The following is a 24,093-nucleotide window of genomic DNA, read 5'->3' as shown; positions in this document are numbered from 1 at the left end:
CGCTGTCCCCATGCGGTCTGGAATTGTCAGCAATGGTTGTGCTTTGCCACACAGGGTAATCTGCAGCATGGATCTGTGTAGTAACAAAGGGGTGACATTTCCAAGATTTAGATTTAAAAAGGGAAGAAGGAACTTGAAATTGCTCAAGGTGTCTAAAGCACAGCTAGAGGCCAGATAAAAGGGGTTGCATCATCTCACAAAATCTTACACTTCTGAAACAGTTGTCAAGATGTTTCCTTTTATCAATACATTACCATGCCTGAAACTCTGGTGTGTTGTGTCATCATGCAATTACTATTTCACATTGCAGCTCGCAATTCAAAAGGACAGACAGTGTGTGTAAATTACTACATAGCTAATGTTTTTTAAAAAAAAAAACAAAGAAAAAAAAAAACCAAACAAATAACTCCAAGCTAAAAGACCATGATGTGTTAATAGTGCAAGATTTAGTTATAGTAGTGATGCAACAGCAAGAAGCTGTGTGGCTTTATCAGGTCGTTACAGGACTGCTGAAGCAAGACAATCTATCATTAACTGTCAGAGAGAAAACCCAATGAAACTTTTACGTTTCATTGTTTTAGGCCCTTATTTGCAATACTACTATCAAAAGATAAACATTTACACATCCTTTGGGCTTTCACATAGTCACGCAGGTACATAACTAGTTTATTAAAATGAACCTAGCAAACCTTTATTTAAGCGTGTAACTGAAGTATACGTTTTCATTTGCAACCCTGGGGCAATGTACCTTTTTTTTGAAACTCATAATTGTGTCAAAGTAAAACGCCCACAGACAAGGCCTCCATAATGCAATACATGTGCATGACCATTTAAGTTATAGCGCCACTATTTCCAATCTTACCGGCAGTGCCTGCTGCCCTTTAAGTTCATTTTCTGTAGACATAAGCAGCAATTCCAGTTCCTTTATCCTCTTCTCTTTCTCAGGATCTTCATCAGTATAGTGTCTCTAAAAAAATACGACAATGCGTTTTTGTTAAGATTGTGCCAAAGTATAAATTTCATAATAAATCATAAATGATTTTTCAACCAGTGCCCGGGATTATTTTTTTTCCATGTCACCCAGAAAATAAGATGGTCTGTTTAATGCAATGTATAAATAATACATTTGAGCTATAATAACTGTAAAGGCTTACAATCCACTTTAAAGGTAGGATTGTGTATGATAGTGGCTATTTTTGTCATGTTATAGAGGAACCATATTTTTGAACTGCAATACAAACGCCTGATAACAATATATACTTTGTGATTCTTGCTTTGTCACAAAACTTCCTCTTTTGCCCAGTTTGATGTTTCTATAATAAATGGATTCTCTTACTATCCCTAAAAACACAACAAGCATTTTCTAGTATTAAATTGCTCCTGCAATGTTATTCTAGATAATTGAGTTATATTCCGAATGTGGATACACATACCTGGACAGCTGCAGTTGCTGCCTGTGGGACATTCACAATATTTACATGAAGTGCCACTGGATAGGAAGCCTGTTTGAACAAACGATAGAACAAAATCTATATTACAAAGAGATTTTAGATCTATTGATGCACACAGAGGTTGTCATCATCCCGTAAGCGTCTGATTTGCTTACACATGGTTTTATTACTCTATACCATTCACATTTGCATCAGCTCGCAGCTCACACTGTATATAAACACAGGACAAGTACGGACTACACATATTAACCATTGTTGCTACACATAGCATGTCGTTCTATTAACAAATAAGTTAATAATGGAGGCAGAACTTTGACTATTTCATGAATTCATGGTTTGCATGAACGTTTGCATTTCTGTCCCCAATATTCAAACTAGGTGGGCAAAGACCTTTGGAAGTGCCTTTATGATTCTGATGAAGTGTTGCGCTCACAGTGTAATAAGTAATCTGAGCATAATTTGCATTCCCGGGTTTTTTAAAGCATTGTTTAAAATAGAAAGGTGTTTCCCGCTCAGAATTCACATGCAGGCAAAGAGAAGACTACTGTACTAATATACTAATGTAAGATACGGAATAGAATGGGGAAAACGCCTCTGATGCATACTTTAAACTTACACGAAGGATTTATTATCACAAATGGGCAATATATATATATATATATATATATATATATATATATATATATATATATATATATATATATATATATATATTTCTGACATAAGACGGATACTCCATACTTGTTAATCCCACAAACAGTACCGTGCCCTTTTCCACTAAACCCTGTCAGTAATACACATAAAATTACAACATAAGACTTCAAGTCTCAAGGCTTGTATGAGTATGTTTTGTAAGAAATCCTACTGGCCCAGAACCTAAAAGCGTATGCTTGCTTTCTTATATATGTCTGCGTGTTACATAGAACTAACTCCAGGGAACTGCCAACTGACCTGGCTACTTACTTGTTGCTCAGGCATGTGGTAGTAAGGGTAATTGTTCACTGGTGGCTGGCTGGCTTGAGAGAGCTGGGGTGTCGGTGATGGGTGGGTGAAGCCAATCAAGTGGTTGCTCTTTGGGAAGTTTGTGGTTACTGAAGATTGATTGGCTTTTACTGAATCCTGGAGGTAACCTTCTTGTTCGACCTTGCGACGCATGGTAGAATTCCAGTGGTTCTTGATAGCATTATCAGTTCTGTAGAGTATAATATATTTAAAATAAATTTTAACAAAATCTAATTAGGACAAAAACAAACCACAATACTGCAGTACAAAAAAAATGCTATGATGTTACCTTCCAGGAAGAAGCTTTGCAATTTCTGCCCATCTATTTCCCAGACGCTTATGAGCTTCATATATTATTCTGTCTTCTTCTTCTGTCCAAGAGGTCTTCTTAACTTCAGGATTGAGATGATTATGCCACCTCTCTCTGCATTGCTTGCCAATTCTTCCCTTTAAGTGCTTGGCAATTACAGACCAACGTTTAGGGCCATATTTCTGCACAAGTTCTATCACCTTCAAGAAAAAAAAAAACGCTATTTAGCTCTCTGAACGAATGGCACTAAAAAAAAGACAAAAGATAAGATAGATGGTTTACCCGTTGATCCTCTTCTTTTGTCCATGGGCCTTTGATAAGTTCTGGATTTAAAACTTTCTGCCACCGATGTTGACACTGTACATCTGTTCGATTCTTTTTGTGTTGGAAGGGGAAAATACAAAGACAAAAATTAAGACATTAGACATATGATATAAAAAGGTGGACAAGGTGGACAGTACATCTCCACATCTCTTTGAATCATACTCCCTGAGATATAATGTGATTATGGGTGAAAGGGGGACCCCCACTTAATTTTTTTTTTCTTTAAGTTTATACAGTTCTAGTTTTTACCTAATATGTCTTTGGACAGCTGCATTTGCATGGGTTCTACCTCAGCCCAATCTACAGAAACAAACACCCTGACTACTTATTATACTGTCTTGTAGTAAAGACTAGAATAGCTCAGTCTTAATCACCATGAAACTATTAAAACAAGTTTATTCCAACAAAATTAAATAAACCCAATTTTTCTTCAACGCTTATCTGCAATAATAATTAATGCTTAAAACAATGCTATGAGACTTCTCCCAGACCTATGTTCAATTGATAATCAATTTTATAGTGATTTCTAGACAGAAAAGTTAACATCTACTAAAGGTGAAAAACTGCTTTAATTTCCTGGCACAAATGACTACATTTACTTGCCAGTTCCTCCTGAAACAGAAAATTGTAATAATGTAATAACAAATACTTTTATGTGTGATGACTCCTGAGAAGATATAGCAGATTTCATCGATCTCCAAAGCATTGGATCATTTACTTAATAAGTTCAGTAGACGTTTTGAATCTTAAACCTAACCATGATGTAAACTTTTACAAGGGTGAGATTAGGGCTGCAACTAACGATTATTTTAATAATCGATTAGTTGGCCGATTATTTTTTCGATTAATCGATTAATCGGATAAAAAAAACAATATGCAAATTTTTCGTTTATTTAAAATAATTTAATGAACTGGATGTTAAAAAACAACTTAAAATTTACATTAACATTCTTATTTTGTTATGATGTAATAAAAAACAATATTTTCAAAGTACAAGAACCCAAACACAATATTTATGAAACAAAATAACCCCAAACATTCTGAAAAGAGGTGGACTATTACTGTTCAAGGAACTTTGCACCCAGCACTTTGCCCCAGCCCTGGCACTTTGCACCCAGCAAGCACTTTGCACCCAGCACTCAGCACTTTGCACCCAGCCCTGGCACTTTGCACCCAGCACTTTGTACCCAGCACTCAGCACTTTGCCCCAGCCCTGGCACTTTGCACCCAGCAAGCACTTTGCACCCAGCACTCAGCACTTTGCACCAGCACTTTGCACTCAGCCCTGGCACTTTGCAGCCAGCCCTGGCACTTTGTACCCAGCACTGGCACTTTGCACCCAGCACTTAGCACTGTGCCCCTGCACCCAGTCTCCAACTCTGCCCTGCACCCAGCCCTGCCCCCACATTCTGCCCTGCCCCCACACTTACACTCTGCCCTGCACCCACACTCACACCCTGCCCTGCATCCCCACCCCCACTCTGCCCTGCACCCAGTCTCCCACTCTGCCCTGCACCCACACTCACACCCTGCATCCCCACCCCCACTCTGCCCTGCACCCAGTCTCCTGCCCTGCACCCCCCACCCCCACCCCCACTCTGCCCTGCACCCACACTCACACCCTGCATCCCCTGAAACCCCACCCCCACCCCACCGTGGACCCCCACCCCCGCGAATCGCTCTGTGCGAATGGAGCCACTCGCACAGAGCGAACCGCTCTGTGCGAATGGAGCCACTCGCACAGAGCGAACCGCTCTGTGCGAATGGAGCCACTCGCACAGAGCGAACCGCTCTGTGCGAATGGAGCCACTCGCACAGAGCGAACCGCTCTGTGCGAATGGAGCCACTCGCACAGAGCGAACCGCTCTGTGCGAATGGAGCCATTCGCACAGAGCGATTCGCTCTGTGCGAGTGGCTCCGTGCGATCTGTGCACATAGACATGAAGAATACTTACCTCCGGAACGCGTCACATCCGTCACGTAGCTAGAAGGCGGAGACTGCAGAGCGTGTAGCAGAAGCGGGGAACGCTCGCGGAGGTAAGTAAAAGGAGCCGAGTGCTCCAACAACGAATCGATCACTCGATTAATCGATAACGGAAATCGTCGACAACGATTTCCGTTATCGATTATTATCGATTTTATCGATTCGTTGTTTCAGCCCTAGGTGAGATATAAAAAGGCCAAATTGGTATTTTCCCCAAATAATAAAACTATTTCACTTACAGGAAGGAAACTGGCAATAACCTTCCAGTCGTCTGTGCCATTCTGTTCCACTAATGTCTTGAGTTTCTCATCCTGAGACAACAAAGCATGGTAAATTATTATCAGTTACCCGTGTCTGCACAAAATAACAATAACTTATCATTCAAATCTACAAATTCTCTGATAAAGTGATGATCTTTATGTAAAGATATGCCAGCTATGATGGTGTAGGAGTGTTGCATTAATCACTGATCATTCATATTGTATGAATGACTTTGGAATTTTAACTATTTTGCAGAAACACCTCAATTTCATGCTACCGGTATAGATATACAAATAGGCAAATTCATCACGCTTGATTTTTTCTTCTACACTGGCAACCACATAATAAGAAGACACAATGAAACAAAATGCTAGTGATGAACCAACTATACCTTGATTTATAGGGACAGGCTAATGTCTTCTCACAAAAGAATGCATATTAAAGTATTATGTGAGATTTATTAAGCAGAACACATCTACTGCACTGCAAATTCTGTAGAATATTCCCAAACTCAAGCAAAAGGGACACCATGAAAATGTCAAGGGGCCACACAGCAATCATATGCACTGAACACTGAAGTGCATATGATGGCTGGAGTGTCACTTTTAGCGAACAAGAACCATGAAAGACCATAATTAATTTTGACTGAACTGAGATGTGAATAATGTTGACCTCCATGGTAACACCACACTGTGGCATTTTTCAATAAGCACAGAACTATATTCACTGTAACCCAATTACAAAATAAGCATAATAAAAGCTATGCTTGTGCATCTTTGTTTACATGAAACATAAAGCCAGCTCAATCTTGGAATGGCTAGAAGCACCTGTTGTAAGCCCATAAAAATGAAGAAATACCCACTGAAGAACTGCGATCCCTCTTATACCACTGTGGATATGATTACATGAAATAAGCAAACAAATGAACTATTTACCAGTTGACATGTAGAAAGGTCTCTCCTTTCTATTCACCAAGCAACCGTTCTACAACAAACCCAATGTTTACACTAGTTTTTTTCCAAAGAAAACAATGAGAGCACTAGGGTGATAGAGAAGTACTTAATCCTTATCAATTCGCTAGTAAAAATTACCTCTTCACGTGTCCAGCGGGTTTTTCCCAAGTGGCGTTTTCCCTTGGTCAGCAGGCCATCATAGTCATGCTCATACATTTCTATGTCATCGTCATCATCTTCTGAGCTGTATATGCTAGGAGCAAAGACAGAATGGCATGAATGTAAGGGTTAAATGTTAAATGTATCTACTTCTACAGAAAAATAAGAACATATATATTAGGGAGAGGTGGATGAGAGAGAAGCACACGGATGGCCCACTTAGAAAGTCAGCAATTCTTGCACAACAAGATTTTCTATGACATTCTGTTGCCCTTATACTCTGAACAGGTTCTACTGTTTTTGGTATCCACAGATACAAGAAAGAAGGCCTGGCAGCATGCTTGTTCCTGTACGTGTTCAGACCTGCTCTTGCTGTCAGATGAGTGGTAAATTGCACATTTGGCAACCTTTCCACCAATAAAATAAAACATAATCTTGAAGGTCTCGGGACAGCAAAAAGATCTTGATATAGTGTGTCACTTAAATAAGCAGCCTAAGATTATCTGATTTATGAAATATTCAAACAATTGCGCTTGTTTGCAGTTAACACAACCTTTTGTATGTGTTTCATGCGGAAATCTCCGGAATACAGGAAATGGCTTATATTCTGCCATACTGCTTAAGTATATAACACTGTACAGTATTTTAATACTGGAATACATATTTTCTGCGATTATCGATGTAACACACTTTTTCAAATTACGTTTTTTTTACCTTATATGTAAAAGGTTCAAGGGAAAGAATACAGGTAGCCTTAACGCCTATCAATAGGCATGTCATTAAGCTTTTTATTTCTAAACTGGAAAGCAGAACTTTCGTAAAACAATATTCTTCACTTCTTACGAGCAGATTGTTTGGTAAAAAAATAAAAAACAAGCTAGAGAATATGGGCTCAAACAAAAGCATATGAGAAGTCATATTGTTTTGTAAATAAAGCAGTACTGTCAACACTGCAAGCAGTTCACAGTCAGCGTTCGCAGTCAGAAAATGAGACAAAAGGGAGATGCTTCCAATAGTAGATTTGCACAGCAACCAAGTTAAAAGCGACTAAGCCCTCCAGGCCAAACCTGCCGTGAACAGGATGTTTGCGGAGATGCTTTGCCAGTACATGGTTTAGGCATTTTGAGGAACAGAAGTATGGGAATCCAACAAAGCATTTGGGGAAACCTAACCCAAAGTTGAAAGTCTGTGGCTGCATTTACATTTGCGAGGACCTTAGGAATATTAAAATGGCTACCTATGCGCCATGATGCATGGCTAGGCCTTGACAGATGTAGAGTACCGACTGGGAACGTGTAGTGGACAAGCAAAAAGCATTGCTGGGGACAGAACTAGACAGAAGTTTGGCCGGGTGGCGGTGGAAAGCGCCCTTTTGGGTCAACCTGCCGGAATCCACAGACCACCATATTTAAAAATCGCTTCCAAACCAGCACTTACAACTTCAGTATTACTAGGTCCGCCTAATTCAGGGCTGAGGGGTTTCCCCAATTACAGGATATAAGTGAGAGAAAATATTAGTGCTCTCACAGTTGCTAAAGTCTGAATGTCAAAAAATAATATTTTACTGTTAAAAATGAGATAATCTAGAATTGTATGCATATTTTTTTTTTTTTTTTTTACAAATCTTTTATGGCATTAATACATTTTATTTTCTCTCTTTGTTAACAGGAAACTTGTTTTGGGGTTGGCACTTTCAGACGCAAAGTATGACTTAAAAAACACTCAGAGCAGATGTCTCAGCATGGAAAGACATGATAGCAAATGAAACTGCTTAGTGAGAAAGTATAAGATCATTCGTGCCGATTGAGCGAGTTGATATAAAAGCTTAATTTGGCAGAGAAAAAAAGTTGAAAACCAATCATAACTGGAAGCTGCTGTGTTCACTACAATTAAAAAAAAACGATATTATATGTATGGTACTTTTATGTAAAAAAAAAAAAAAAAAAGGTAGGTCGCCTAACGACTAGCGCCTGTTTCTACACACAGTGGATAATATAGGCGAACTGCTAAAAACTTTTGGAAGGAACAAAGTTATGAAATGGACAAAAAAAAAAAAGTGAAGAGGAAGAGAATAAGTTTAGAAGCTGGAGGAGGTGTTATGGGCAAGTCAAAGAAATAAGCCACAAAATGTGTTGAGAGCTTATTGATCAACTTTGTGGGTAATCAACTCCACAAATTAGCTGCATTAACGCAATATATATCAAACTTCCCTAGCCCCCCACGCATATCCAAGAATAAATTACGCAGGTGGGAAATATGTGCACTGATGTCAAACACATTAATAAGGTAGTTGCTGCTGTAAGAAAGCTTACACAGTAATGAAGAGAGGCTCAGCACCAAAATACAGAACAGATCAGACAAGGGTCAATAGAAAATGAATTCAATGCATGCTGGAGGGCCACCTCTGAACAATTTACAATGCCACTTTCTGTAACAAACACCTCCCAAACAGCGACACACAACTTCCATCCAGTGCCAACCCAAAGATGTCCCCTCTATAGACTATTTAATAACAGGAGGTCCAAGAAGCCAAACTTTTTTGCAAACACACACATATATATATATATTAAAAGAAGCTTCCCTATCAAAAATATTAATGGAGAATCATAAAAATGAGAATATCTACAATCCAGTGCACGGGTATAAATATAACATGGAAAGGCTATTACAAACCAGAAAAAAATATTTTTAGTGCAGATTATCTCCCCAGCCTTGATTTAGCAGAATATGTGGGGGGGGGGGGACTTTTGCACAGACTTGTTAAATTACTATAAAATAAAGAAGATCGGTCGTTGCACTGAATCAAGAGTCTCTGTTGTATAAAGATGAAACATTTACATTAACTTTGAGGTCCTCGACTACAACAAGCAAAGACAACTAAGGTGTCAGCTTCACAGCACCCTGCAAACTCAGCACAGTTTGTCCTCACTTTACCCGTGTCCTGCAGACACAACCAATTAGCTGCCTTGCAGCCTCTGATCCGACAGATCAGATTATACACTTTCTTTGTGAATTAAATAATCGCCCATCCATGTATACAATCCTGCCATGTTTAAACAAAGGGGCTGTGGATATCTTCTCCGCCAATGGATAACTTGGAACTTCATAAACTCCTAAAGTGTTTCTAAATATTTCATGCGCAGCTTTGATGTTAAGATGGCAAAATGTTCCCAGATTCGCCTTCAAGAAAAAAAAAATGTAATCCACCAAGAAACTCTGCAGCAGCCTAGGTCTAAGTTCCATTATAGAAACATAGGATGGAGATTATATATATATATATATATATATATATATATATATATATATATATATATATATATATATATATATATATATATACACACATATATACATATATATATATATATATATTTTGTAACAATAGCTGACCTCATCAAAGCCCCACACCAACCCAGACAAAAAGCAGTCACCTTGCCAGCCCTTGTCCTCCTCTACCAAGCCACTGGCATATATGCCAACAGCTGTAAAGAAATCAATCCCTGGAATAAAGGGGACAGAGTGATGCGAGAGAAAAGACATCAGAGTGTATTTTTAAGCGAAGTGGAAAGTCCCCCAGATGTCCCGAATGAAACGAAAACCAGGCTAAGCAGAGCTGCGCTGCTATCCACGTGTGCGAGGTGCAAGCTGATGACCCGATCGTCCCTTCCCACGCGTGGGTCTCAATGAACATCCACACACATGGGCAAGACAGGTTGCGCCTGCAAACCATACTGCGACCGGCAAAAAAAAAAAAAAGCTCGCCAGCTACTGAACCCCAACTCCTATGATCCTCAGTCTGCCATTAAAAGGATATCTGGGAATCATGCAAGCTTGTAGAGCTGGACAGCTACCGGAACGCGAACACACATCCAGCACAGCGTCACATGTTATATACCGTGTATTTCCATTGTCATCTGACACACAGATTAAAGTTTAGCGTAAATCGAATCGCATTATTTAACACGAACCAATCAATCCCCAATCAACCCCGTGCTGCAAATGAAAAAAAGCAACAAGTGCAAACCGAATCGCCCGATCCATCCAGGAATTCCCATTCAATCATACCAGTTCCTTAACAGCACGTTGTGACATATTAAAAGTGACACATTCAAATCTACAGCACTCCCCGGGCACATTTCACGGCAGTATGTAGTTTAAAAACTAATTTAAGTGACATGATGTGATCTCCTGTGAGTTTCTTTTGCAAAGTTTCCCATGGTGACATCTTGCAAGCCACCTCAACACACCATAATAAGAATGATTTTACAATAAGTAACATAGAATCCAGTACAGATGATGGGTAGTGTCCAGATATGCTGAAAATCCTTGGTTTCATATATTGTATTTTTTTTTTTTTACCTGTTCCTTGGTCTCCTAGCCATCCTCAGATCAAGGTCAAGGGAGAAAGGGTAAGCAAGAAGTGTTTGAGTGTGCTTCTTGCTAAAGATCCAGAGCACTGAAAGCTTAACAGGAGCTGCAGAAAAAGGAGGGCAGGCAACACGGGGAGGAGACTGGAGGAGGGAACAACAGGTTAAGATGAAAGAGTGGTAACTGTAAACAACAAAAAAAAAGGTTCACTTGACACACCCCCTCCCGCCAAATCTGGCGCCCCGAGCCCCGCGCACGCGCTTTTGCACCCCCCCGGGGGTTCGACTGGGCAGTGCTGGGCAGCGCCAGGGGACAGGCGCCTTTTCAGGCACAAACCCCGCTCTGCGGGGGGAAACAAAGTGAGACAATAAATAAAGTAAATATAGGCACCTTGCACGCAACTTAAGTGCGATTAAAAGCCGTCATAGGGCTTTACACCGGTGGCTAGGTGCTGCAAGTGCAGTAACCAGTTAAGCTAAGGGTTAAGCTTTTGCGGAGAATGTTTTGCGTCATGTTTTAATGCTTATTATTTCCTTTATGCGTTTAAACACGCTATTAAAGCCCCTTCGTGAGAAAAAGATATCGCCGCAAGGAAGTCGGTAGCAGAGGGAGTCCTTATAGCCTCTGGTACAAGTGCCCGGGAGATAAAAGTCAGTGGCCTAAAGCCATACATTGTACCTACAGTCTTCTCACTTCTTCACATATCCTGCCATGAGTTTCGTTTCTCAGTAATACTAAGCTTTTTTGTTTTACTGATCACGGTGTCTTGACATCCCATGTTGCATGAACCTTTTGTATATTTGATAATGGTATTATGTATTTTATTTATGTGGAAAATTAGTCACATTTGCTCAATAAACAGTTCTGTGTAGTAGGTCCTCCTTGGGAATTGACCACTATTATCTATTAGTGTCCATTCTTCTAAAGTTGTATTATGATTGATAATAATTGTAAAATAAATTATATTGTGATATTATTAAACGAATTTAGGGATTGCAAAAACAATTCAGCTTTATATAGTGCACGCAACTATTGAATTTAAATGTATTAGTTTTATTCAAGCGGCTCAAACCTCCGGCCAACATGTAAAATATTATTTTATTGAGAGGCTACTGTGACAAAAATGATTCCAAATCTTACTCAAACAATATGAGGCTTCAGCTCGATTCTTACATTATCTGGTAAGCACAAAATTAACTCCGTAATTAAAGACCAAAGTTGCCAAATTGCTGACTCCCCCATTGGTAAAACAGGTAGCTAAAGACACTTAACTTAATATCTTCTAAACTTAAAATTGCTCACTACTATGGGTGCCGCCTTGCTAGAATTTTACCGGCAGTCCAGTGAAAATGTATTATGTATTATGTATTTGTTTACGCGCACGTCCCAGCTTATTCAGTTAGCATTGCCCTGGCGCAAAATAATACCTAAAGAAAGCTAAATATGTAAAACAGTAAAGATTAATTTCTATTACACCTTGTACTTGTAGACTTGTACTAAAGGGGGCAGTGTCAGGATGTTCCTTCTATAGTTACATTCTGTACACTACCTGAACGTGAATAAATAGCCTTGTTGGTAGCCCCACATAACGATCAAAGTAACAAGACAAGTATTATTTTAAAAGTGCTGCAGTTCAACACACATTTAGGTTACTTAATATACACATTTACTAATCAAGCTTAGGTTGCTTAACCGTAACTTGCAATATGAAACCGTATTCACTTCTAAGATATTGAGAATTTCTGCCTAAGTGTACTAAATAGGTCAGTGCATGCCCAGCGAAATCCATACAAAAACATCTGAGACATAAATATTGGGGATTCTGTCACACTAAATAGCCATGTATCGCTTTACTATATTATATGGCCATATATTGCTACACTACTTTGAAGAAAGCCAATTTTGGCAAGTTCTATATAATTTTACATGGAAATATTGCTTATCAAGGAACTATATCAGTGGCACTGCATTGCCTTTTAAGTGTACAAAATCTCAGGCCTCATAAATTCCCACATTTGTCTTTGCTTTGAGTGTTAAATCACTATAAGAACTCTGGGTTAAAGCTGTGACCTTTAGGCTATTTACACAATTTTCATAATCTAAAAGTGAATGGGTAGAGTCTTAGGGTCACAGATTCTGGAAAAAGTTGTGAATGCTGAAGCCACCAGATCACAGAATCTGGAGCCAGCTCTTTCATAATCCAGTCCAATAAAACCATTTGAGAGTTGGGACAGTTTCAGTTTGGCGGAGCCTGGGTCGGTTTTAATAGTTTTGCTGTAGTTAGATTAAGTGGCAAGTTTGTGGTCTTTATTTTTAATTCTTTAGGAATTTAGCAGCTGTTGCATTGGTTTCTGCAATCATTTTTGGTGGCTGTTGCCCATTTAACAAAATACCAGTAATATCTACATATACTATATGGAAACAAAAAAAAATTGTTTTAGTTTACAGGGTATAAATGGGGCTAATCACTTCCAATGAAAATCTCTGTTCTCTGTGGAAGCAAGGATACCTTGAAAACACAGTATGCCGTGAGATAACTAGAATTTGCTCTAGTGAACAAAATTTAATTGACATTTTTGTGGCCAGTGATGATCCAGATTACAAGTGACAACACGGATCAGTCAAGTGTGAAATCCTAAACTCTCAATGGCTCCTAAAGTGTTCTTAAATCCCACTCTTTAAAGTGGTTTTCTGTAATGTCATTTTATAGTTAGACAAGTTCCCTTCACTGTTGCATTTACCAACAGTTACTCAAACTCACAGGTAGATGGGGTAATTCCAACCACATTTGATAAAGATGATACCATTATTGGCTAACTGACACATAATGGATTGTTAGCTTTCGAGGCTATCTAGGTCTCTTCCGTATATTATTCAGGTATAATATGCCTTGAGAAGAGACCTAGATAGCCAGGGCCGGCCCTACAATGGAGCCGACTGGGGCTATTGCCCCAGGCGGCACTTTAGAAGGGGCGGCACTTTGCCGCCCCAAGCGTTTTTTGTTGTTGCTCGTTTTGAAGCGGAGGAGAGAGAGAGGGGCGCCGAGTGGTTTTCGCTTACCCGCTCGGCGCCCCTCTCTCTCCTCTGCGGCGAGTCTCCCTGTTCGGTCTCGGTGCTGGCTTGTAATGCTGGGCGCCGGAAGTGGCGTCAATTTCTGGCGCTCAGCATTACAAGCCGGCACTGTGGCAGAGCAGGGAGACTCGCCGCAGGACTCTTTAAAGGTAAGTACCGGGGGGGGGTAAATAATGGCGTCGGCGAAGTTTAAAATGCCGCCCCAGGCGGCGTTAAGTCTTCGGCCGGCCCTGTAGATAGCCTGGAAAGCTTGCAATTTAGTAAACAACTAAAATACAAGCAGTCAAATGCCTAATTTTGTCAAAATATTTGTTTTATGTGAAACCAAAATCTAGAGGTTCTGCCCTAAAATGCTGATGCAGTCAATTTAAATAGTATCTATAAATTGTATACAAACACTACAGCTTCTCCAATCCACACCAGTACATTTTCTACACTAAAATAAACGGTTACTGTCTCACACTCGGTATCAGCACACATATATTATAACTATTATTTATTGTTTTATATATATAAAACAATAAATAATAGTTATAATTATAATAGTTATAATACAGTACTGCATAATCTGATGGTGCTATATATATATATAGCACCATCAGATTATGCAGTACTGTACAATCTATATGTATATCTAATGTTTGTCCCTTCTCCTTGTAAATGCTGACTGGCCAGAGTGAAAAAAGTAAGGGGGAACTCCCACAGGTGGTTGGACCCATAATTCACAGCCATTACCATCAATGACACCGGCTCTCGTTTTTTTTGGCTACTTATCATTCATTCATATGTGCCATACTATACACAGTTCCTTCTCACTTTACCTCATCAACGGCTTGTAATGGTGTCTACAAGTGGCAACAAATGGCCATCACACTATATGGCCATATTTATTGCTTAGCCTGCCATGACATCTAAGATGATGATATTGCTTACCAAGGAGCTGAATCAGTGAAACTGCACTGCATTTTATATATATAAAGCAAAAAAAAAAAAAAAAACACACTCTGGACTCCAAAGGTTACCCTGCCTCGGACGAAAACTCAAAGGGCATTTTACATTTGCAAACAAAATGTGTTGTCACTCACTCTCATTCACTTTCTTCTTTCACACTCTCACATTCTTACGCTCTCTCACTCTAACACACTCATTCATGTTCTCCCTACCTCCTACATCAGCTGCTTCTTTGTTCCTGTCTCTTTTTCTAAGAGGCAAATCTATCTGCATTATTCTGACCCCTCCATGCACTTTTGTAAAAGGACAGAGCCACAGGGACAGTCTATGCCCTGCTCTTTTGTGGAAGTTTACAGGGAGACCATACCTATGGAGAAACGGTTGAAGAAATAAGACACAAGGAGCAGCGGAGGAAGAAAGCAGACAGCAGAACAAAAAGATGTGAAGGAAGAAGTGGAGCTGCGTGGCAATGAGGCAGAGACACGGAAGTGGTCGGCGGAGAAGGTAGGGAGACATTCAGAGACAAGGAGAGAGAGTGAATGAGAGTGTGAGAAAACGTGAATGAGAGTGTGAGAAAACGTGAATGAGGGTGTGAGACAAAGTGGGCGAGACAGCGTGAGTGAAGGTGAACAAGCGAAAATTCTGACCTCTCTGCTTTGTTTTCGTTTGTTTCATTGGGAGTCCCTATTTACTTTTGGAGATTCGTACAATTTTTTCAAACCTAATAAAATGTACTTACCTTCAGGAAAAATTCCACAACTGTAGTCCCCTGTCCCTTCCTGAAGCAGACAATAAGCAGCAAAAATTAAAATGTAGAAGTGCTTTCTGGCTTTAATTATATCACGTGTCAGGAAATGTGTTTGGCTGAACACCTATCCTTAATGGCACATAGCTAGAGGTTAGGAAAAGGGGCAAATGCATATTGAGAGATTCCGGAGAAGAAAAATTTAGAGACCTCTCAGCTATGCATTGAAGTGGTAGCTTGGCCTGGATACAAGGTAGTCAAGGTGTGAAAATGGTCACTTGGAACTCGCAATGAGGGATTTGAAAAAAAGTGGCTCATCAATGTTGAGAACAGATAACACCTAAAAAAGACTCCTCTGTCATGTTTGCGACATTATTAAATCTCAGCCAAATCTACAAGTTATAACTCAGTCATAAAGTTATAAAAGCAAGTCTGCCTGGTTGTGTTAACTGTAGCAACAACAGGTATATCTACCCATTATAGTTAGCCATATCTGGGACATCAACAAAAATCAAAATGATCACAGATCTAACAGACTATATACAAATGTAAGCGCAAAATAAATTAAAAGAAAAATGATAACAATAAAGTCAACCATCAAAAGAAATGGGGGCCAGATTGACTTCAGTGAATAATTGAGTTAAAGTAAAGGAACAAAAGAGCTGAGTGGACCTGTAACTGTTCCCAAATATCAAATCTGTTAGTTCAATGGACTAAATAAACCTATATATGGAAACAAAAGCAGAAACTATAGATAGTTTGAATGCTTTTGTTTATGCTATATGTTTTAAAGAGAAGCGCAATAATATAGAAAAATAGTTATCACAAACACTACAAAATAGGATATATGAAATCAGATTTTGAGTACATTATTCACAAACTCTCCCTTAAAAATAACATAGCATAAACTTGAGATAATCCACTTATGTATCTTAGCCAACACCAGTTCAAGCACATTGACCAAAATATTTACCATTTCTTCTATCTCAAACAAGTGTGACATATGGAATATTCTTCAAAAACTATAGAATAGAAAGTACCAATTAAAATCTCTTTCACAGATGTAAAGAATGAAGCACAAGTCAAATACATAATATCATTGTTTGTTTGATGGTATGTCAAGTACACATGCTGAAGACATAAGACGTCAATGTAGTGATTGATTAAACTGTAGTCATTATTTGGGCGCAATCATTGATGTACCACATCCCTGAAATTGCACTAGTTTGTTATGAAAAACTAAGGATATATTGACAAACTGACCTAAGTGTATTGGACAGTTTTAAATCAATATTTACTTACATACTAGAAATGTCTGGCTGTGGTATTCCATCTGTTATAAATGTGGGTAGCAAAACTTGACAAGATGATAAGGTTTGAAAGCCAAGTGACTTCTTTTCATCTTGATTGGCGAAAATATTATGGTTGGTGAGACAAATTCTCAACAATTACCAATGGAAGTTGTCATAGAGGGTTAATGACTTGGTACCTCCTGCAAGAGCCACATGAAGACTCTCTGAGATAATTAACCTGTAATTGCATCCATATACCTATAATGTATGTCTTTGTTTCTCACCCTTACGAAAAAATTACTGCAGTTTTTCTGAAGTAATACTGCAGTTTTTTGGACATGAAAAAACTGCAATACTGCACTTTTACTGCAGTATTACTGCACATTTACTGCAGTTTTACTGCATTTGTACTTCACTGTACTGCAGTTTTACTGCACATTTACCGCACTTTTTTTTATATATTGCAAACCTACAGTTGTACTTCAATGTACTGCAGCTTTATTGCATTTGTACATGCGTACAAAAATAACTGCAGTAAAACTGCAGTACAGTGAAGTACAAATGCAGTAAAACTGCAGTACATGTGCAGTAATACTGCAGTAAAAGTGCAGTATTGCAGTTTTTTCATGTCCAAAAAACTGCAATATTACTTCAGAAAAACTGAAGTAATACTGCAGTATTTTTTTGTAAGGGGCATAAAGACACATATACCACCCTAGAAGTGTTCAGCTTTCTTCGTCACACTGTTTATATTCTGCTTTCTTTTCCTTCTCTTCTACTTCCAATCTCTGCTTTGCTTTTGTTTTCCATTCTTTTGTTCATAGTTTTTTTCTCATTCATTTTCCTTTGTCTGTTATAAAAACGTTAATTATTTATCCTGACCCTTTATGCGCTTTGTATTATAGTTCTTGTAGTTGTCGTGGGTAGTTTATTTTTTGTCTGGCATTATTCCGTGCAGCTTTAAATGTATCCTTAAAAACAGGTACCAGTCAAATCCAAAATATGTATATTGAATTTATTTGTTCAGTACACAAACATATGGTGCCATTGAGCTTTTTGGGGTTGTTGCTAAAATACTTATATCTGTTATTGAGAACTGAGTAACACACCACATATGTTTCCATGTATAATCTGTACAATTCTTATAATGATTGGATGAGTGTAGATATGTTTTTTTTTTTTTGCAGTACTGCCCAACTTGCAAAAAAATAATCATGTGTTTAACCTTGCAGTCCTATCTTATCACGCAATTATACACTTATTATACAAATGTATACATTTATAACAACTATAGAAACTTTATGTTTCTTCACAACTGCTTATAAATCCCCTATTGTCTACAGTTGTTGTTTCACAGGATTTTTAAGCCCTTGTGACACATCTGAGTGCACTTGAGTATTTCCTCCTTACCAAAACGTCATTAGCATAAGAATTGGTGTACGCAAGTCAAGCACATGTCCGTCTGTCTGGGAGCTGCATTGAACAAGACTATTATACAATGTCATTTGCACATTAAGGGCAATTAATGACTATTTGGAGACATCTCAATTCACGGTATACTTTAATTTACTTATGTATAAGACATAGTCACAGTCACATTCCTCTCTTGAATACAGTCTATACTTTCCAAAGGAAAGTCTAAACACACTACATATACTGAATGCAGTAGCGTCCACCAAATGTCCATTAAATATGGAGACCTAGGCTATTGTATAAGTTCAACTGAGAAATACTGTAATAGTATTATTATATATATATATTATAATGGATTTTAGCATTAACGTCAAGCTACAATGTATGGCTGCCGCTCACACCCTTTTTTGTTTGCATATTTGAATGCTGTTTTGAACGCATGGTCACACCAAATATTTATTTCATTTAGATTCTCCTTCTGTTCACTCACTTTCATTTTGTTAGATTGTAAAAATAAATTATTAACATGTCTATGTTAGAAAGGATTTATATGAGTTTCCTAAAAATAAAAAAAAACGTTAATGAGCAGCTAATTCAACATTTTTTATTTCTTTTGCTTTACATTCATGTTACTGTAGTATTAAAGGTATTTTTGGAGAATAATGAGAACCTGTGTTCTCAAATCAGCTGTGACAATAGAACTAAAATATGCCACTATAAGGGAATATACAGATTTTTAGTGCGATGTACTTTTGCTTTGGTGTACTTTTGTATGTATTGGTTATACAACATCAGTCTGGCCTGCCAGACAGATAAGGTGAAGGTCAATGTTTCAGAATTAGTTTTGTCATATAGACACATGAAGACACAGGTAAACATATAGGAACCTCTTAAAAAGATTAGATGAAAGACTATGCAAGTGTGAAATCGATTTTTCCTACTGTCACATTATCATAATTTCTTTTGGAAAAACAAATAAAACCAATATAGATTTGTGTTCCTATAGAACATAACTGTGTTCTTTAGTTTGTGCAATTATAGCTATTGTTTTTAATTAAGGTCGCTTCAAAATGTAGAGCTGCCAATAAATAGCTGGTAAAACATTTGGTCATAATATTATTTTGAAGTAGTTTGCCAACTTAGAAATTCCGAGCCTGAAAGACACCACCATTCCGTAAGAGGAAAACGGAAAGACTTTTTAGATCAAATCACGCTGACCACTGATAATGACAATACTTGCTTAAAATACAGCCTTTGGGGGAAAACATTAGCACCAACTAGACACTATTTCAATTACTTAATAGCCAATAGACACACCTAGAACGTTTGCTGTGTTCGTTCTGCGTCCAGACTAAAGATTAAAATACGTTTTCATGTGATGGGATAATTTTGTATTCCATAGGATACTGGAGGATGGTAGAATTATATCCACATAGGCATACTGTAAATGATGGTACTGATAGGATCCCAGGAGAGGAGAATGGACAGGAGAGGTAGTCATGGGAAACTTGAACAGTACTGCAAGGCTGAGGAATCAGAAGCCGGTCCAGTTCAGCAACAAATGGCAAAATCAGAATAGAAGACAAGCCAGGACCGGAAGCTAAATATCAGTAGCGTCGAACAGGAAAGGTAGCTAAAACTGTCAAAACATCATTGAATATAGAAGGGAATAAAGGCTTACACCAACCAAGGGTAATAAATGTTGATAAGGCTCAGCGTTTTGTATGCTTCCTCAGGGCTCAACTGGGCAGTAAGTGCGGAGAATTGACCTTATACGTGATCCAGCAGCCACAAGTACGCGTGTCGCAAACAGTTGTGGAGGTAAGTCCTCATGCATACATAGCATAGCTTTGTATCACATCAAAAATAAACCCATGGTTAAAACCCAACAGTTATATTGTATTATTATTATCGTTTTCATTATTAATGTTTATTTTTTAAGATACTCAGATTTATAGGCAGTATTACCTAAGACGTTGTACCTCACCTGCATTGTTCTCATTTACCTTAACTTGCCTTGGTTCTACTATAGATATTAACAAAATGCTTTTTATGCCAAATCAAGCTGATTTGGTGGGAGAGCAAAAAAAAAACCCCTGTCAGCATTAATATTGGGGAGAAACACTAGTAATAAAAGCAGGTTTGTTATTATAATGAAGTCTAGTCACCTGCGCACAGCTCATTTTACCTTATTTATTGGTTTGTCAAAAAACAAACTGAGAATGAATATTGGCTCTGACAACTTAAGGCTAGTGGTCACAAAATCACATGCATGGAAGTCTGTTGGATACATGACTTTTGCCCCTAAACCTGCCATAGATGCTGGTCAGAAAGAATGTTTCAATGGAATCAGGGGATTTAGTTTGCTTTTGGTGGGCAAACTGGGGCTGTTGCTGTGATAGCTTTTAGCTTTACACATTTACTGAAACAACTTACCTTATGGTTTTGGTAATATTTAGTTTAAAGGATGACCTCGTGGCAGCCTGCGGCAGAGCCAGAATTTCCTAATTTTCTGTCCTAACATTCTCTCCTTTCTCCAGTGGTGAAGCCTTACAAAGGTGGTCTGAACCAATCAGCAATAATCAGCAACTCAATAATAGGACAAATAAATGTCATTGGGTATTACAACAAATGCTTTATGTGTATGTTCATATAAATACACACATTGATTTCCGTATACGATTATACACCTTGAACCTGACTGCCCTTTTCATGCCACTCCTAAGCAAAAGGTTTATATATTGTAACATGCAAAAGCAGAAGAATGAGTCAAAATATACAAGATAAAAGTATTTTTTCGTTTGTCACCATTGTCAATTATGAAATATGTATCTTTAACTACTGGAAACTGGAAAGTTTGCCTATGTGAACCATTTCAAATTCTTGGCTCATTTCACTCACAAAAACTTTACAACATTGGCTGAATCACTTTGGGCAGGTGATCAGAAATAACACCCATAGCTGAAGCATAAGCACAAACAGCCAGGCCCTTATACAAAAAAATTGTAGTCAAGATGACTCGAAGCGGCCCTGCATTTAAACTTTAAACTTGTAATGTTTTATTGAGGAGTATTTCTTGGCTTACCTTAACTGAGTTTTAAACACTTTAGGAATATTGGATTATTCAATGTAATAAGCTCTTGGCTAAAACAGAGTCTTGGCAGCTGTGGTATGGACTGGACATTTCACAACAGGCAGGACTAGGAATACGTAGGCTGCCCTAGCTCTTAAAGGGCATCTGTGCTAAATAATGTAAGTATGGCCACCTGTTGGATATGGTTATGTTTTTATTCTCACACAGCATGGGTATATTCAGCTGGCCGCCGCACACTGCAGCGTCTGACTTACCGATCCAGTAGAAGAAGCCCGGTGTGGTAGATGGACACATGAACAAGTTACATGAACACAAACCAAGTCCTCTGCGTAAACTGAATTTAGTGATATGAATAGTAGGATGATATGTGATGTGAAAGTTTGCTAATAGATCTTCTAGCATGATTTGTAGATTATTCTATATATTCTTTACGCTTGCCCTAACAGTCACAAAATAACTGTAAACATAGATCCATATGACATATTTAATCCCCTCCTTGAGTCCACAGATTCAAAGCTACATTGGTCAAAACATATGCATATAAGTGGATTTCATATATGTTGAATTATAATAATGTTGCTCCTGTACACGGAAAGTTTTTGACAGTAACCCTTACTCTGTTTTTCTGCCTCCCTGTGTATGTAAAGGATTGAAAATCACCTTTACACAGAAGTATTTTAGGAGCAGGTGGTACAACAGTATAAATACATTATTTCCTGCAATAAAGCAGCTACCCCGCCCCAGTTTGCTACTCCAATTCCCTGCTGTAAAACTCATTCATCGTTTGAACTATACTCAGCCATGAGCAAAAAACTGAATTGATAAGAGCAGTGTAGGTGTTATGCCTCAGTATTAAGATAAAACAAATAGGAAATGATGTGCAGGTGGAAATGATAGGGAAATAGCAAAACAAACAGAGAACATGTACTCATTACTAAAGCCAAGGTAAAAAAAAGTCACCTGCACATGACAGTACCCAATAAGAGGAACTTGCATAATTATGTAATATTGTATTCATTTTATGGCTAGATTGTTTTTTGTAAAGGTTAAGTTCTGCTTATCATCTTGAAAGTGAAAGCACCTTCACTAGTGGTTTGACTACCCACATTATAATGAAATATACATGTCTGATATATTATCTTGTGTATTTGGTTTGTCTAGAGCTCCCTAGTTCTACATACTAGGATGTTTTTAGATGAGTGACAATTGGTCATGACTTCGATATTACATTACATTTATTTATATACAGTAGCACTAGCAGATTCTGTAGCACTGTTACAATAAGAGGCAGTGAAATCATTTTAAATAACACACATTAACACATATTGGTACAAAACTGGACACTGTTCTTACAATCTAGTAACAAAATAACATAGGTAACAAGGTAACATATCCAGGCAAACATGTAGGGCTCAAACAGGTATGGGGAAAAAAACACAATGGTTTAAAACTGTGAAACACTCCTTGAACAACACACTGACACTGACAAAATTATTAAATATTTTTTCACTGGTGTCTTCAACTCATCCAAAAAAGTCATAAGTAGTCTTTTACCTGAGTAGTAGTCTTATTCCTGAGGGAATTTCAAAGTGAGATGGCAATTTCAACTCCCTGGCTCACTATGCATTATCAAGGGCACATGATAGTGAGCTTCTCCTGCAAGAAGGTCTAAGTTGGCTGGGCATTATGCACATGTAATATGGGAGATTTCTTAAAACTGATTGAACTTAACATTATACAGGGCCATCTCATAATGCATGGAAAGCTCACTGGGGTTTGCCTGTGATAATATATAGTCATATTAAAAAGTTAGAATTCCCACCAACTCTCCGGTCAAGATGTTAATGTTACCTAAAGCCCTTAGAACTCTTGACTCCGCAAAGGCTGTATGTGTGTATGTTTACAGATAAACCTTCACACAACGGTATATGCAGGGCCGGCCCTATAATGGGGCAGACTGGGGCAATTGCCCCAGGCGGCACTTTAGAAGGGGCGTCACTTTGCCGCCCCAAGCGCTTTTTTTTGTTTGTTTTTTGAAGCGGAGGAGAGAGGGGCACCAAGTGGTTTTCGCTTACCCGCTCGGCGCCCCTCTCTCTCTCTCCTCTGCGGCGAGTCTCCCTGTTCAGTTCCCGGTGCCGGCTTGTAATGCAGAGCGCCGGAAGTGACGTCAATTTCCGGCGCTCAGCATTACAAGCCGGCACCGTGGCAGAGCAGCGAGACTCGTCGCAGGACTGTTTAAAGGTAAGTACCGGGGGGGGGGAATCGTAGATTATGGCGTCGGCGAAGTTTAAAATGCCCCCTTCCGACGTCGACGGGGGGGGCGGCGTTTTAAGCTTCGCCCCAGGCGGCGTTAAGTCTTCGGCCGGCCCTGGGTATATGCCCTCTTCATTTGTCAGCTCTAGACTGGCTTAAAAATGTCTGGTGATAGAAGAATGTATCATACCTACCATACTATAGTAAAGAATATGAACACATTGGGAAGATGTTCTACATTCTTGCTCTATTCCGTGCTGAAAGATATCCTCTATCATAGAGAAGATATCCTAGAACCACTCACAGCATTAACAGAATAGAGATAGCTGGCTGGTCATTACAACTCTACCTATTCTTCTACCAACCGGTAACAGAGGAGAAAGTCTGGGTAATAGAGTTCATGTAAAGCAACTTACCTAGTAATCACAGTACCTTGAAGAAAAAAATGATTGGAAAGAGAC

At 38.6% G+C, this 24,093-nt stretch overlaps 1 protein-coding gene across 2 annotated transcripts in view; it reads right to left on the bottom strand.

Moving 5' to 3' along the window:
- MYB (MYB proto-oncogene, transcription factor) overlaps positions 1-10,988 on the bottom strand; it is a 17,235-nt gene extending 6,247 nt beyond the window's left edge. Inside the window, exons 1-9 of one of the 2 annotated variants that reach the window (XM_053460617.1) lie at positions 10,804-10,988; positions 6,424-6,538; positions 5,311-5,382; positions 3,046-3,138; positions 2,743-2,963; positions 2,415-2,643; positions 1,434-1,502; positions 863-967; positions 1-73 (exon numbers count right to left, since the gene is read on the bottom strand). The exon at positions 1-73 is cut by the window's left edge and continues 170 nt beyond it. In XM_053460617.1, the coding sequence (XP_053316592.1) occupies positions 1-73; positions 863-967; positions 1,434-1,502; positions 2,415-2,643; positions 2,743-2,963; positions 3,046-3,138; positions 5,311-5,382; positions 6,424-6,538; positions 10,804-10,826 (1,000 nt within the window). In that variant the 5' untranslated portion in view covers positions 10,827-10,988. The remainder of the gene's footprint in view (positions 74-862; positions 968-1,433; positions 1,503-2,414; positions 2,644-2,742; positions 2,964-3,045; positions 3,139-5,310; positions 5,383-6,423; positions 6,539-10,803) is intronic. The other variant, XM_053460616.1, reaches the window with a different exon arrangement.
- Between the last annotated feature and the right edge of the window lie 13,105 nt (positions 10,989-24,093).

Source organism: Spea bombifrons, chromosome 3 (assembly GCF_027358695.1).
Source record: "Spea bombifrons isolate aSpeBom1 chromosome 3, aSpeBom1.2.pri, whole genome shotgun sequence".
In the NCBI taxonomy this organism is placed as follows: domain Eukaryota; kingdom Metazoa; phylum Chordata; class Amphibia; order Anura; family Pelobatidae; genus Spea; species Spea bombifrons.
Note: the sequence above shows the minus strand (reverse complement) of the source record. Positions and strands in the feature narration are given on the sequence as shown.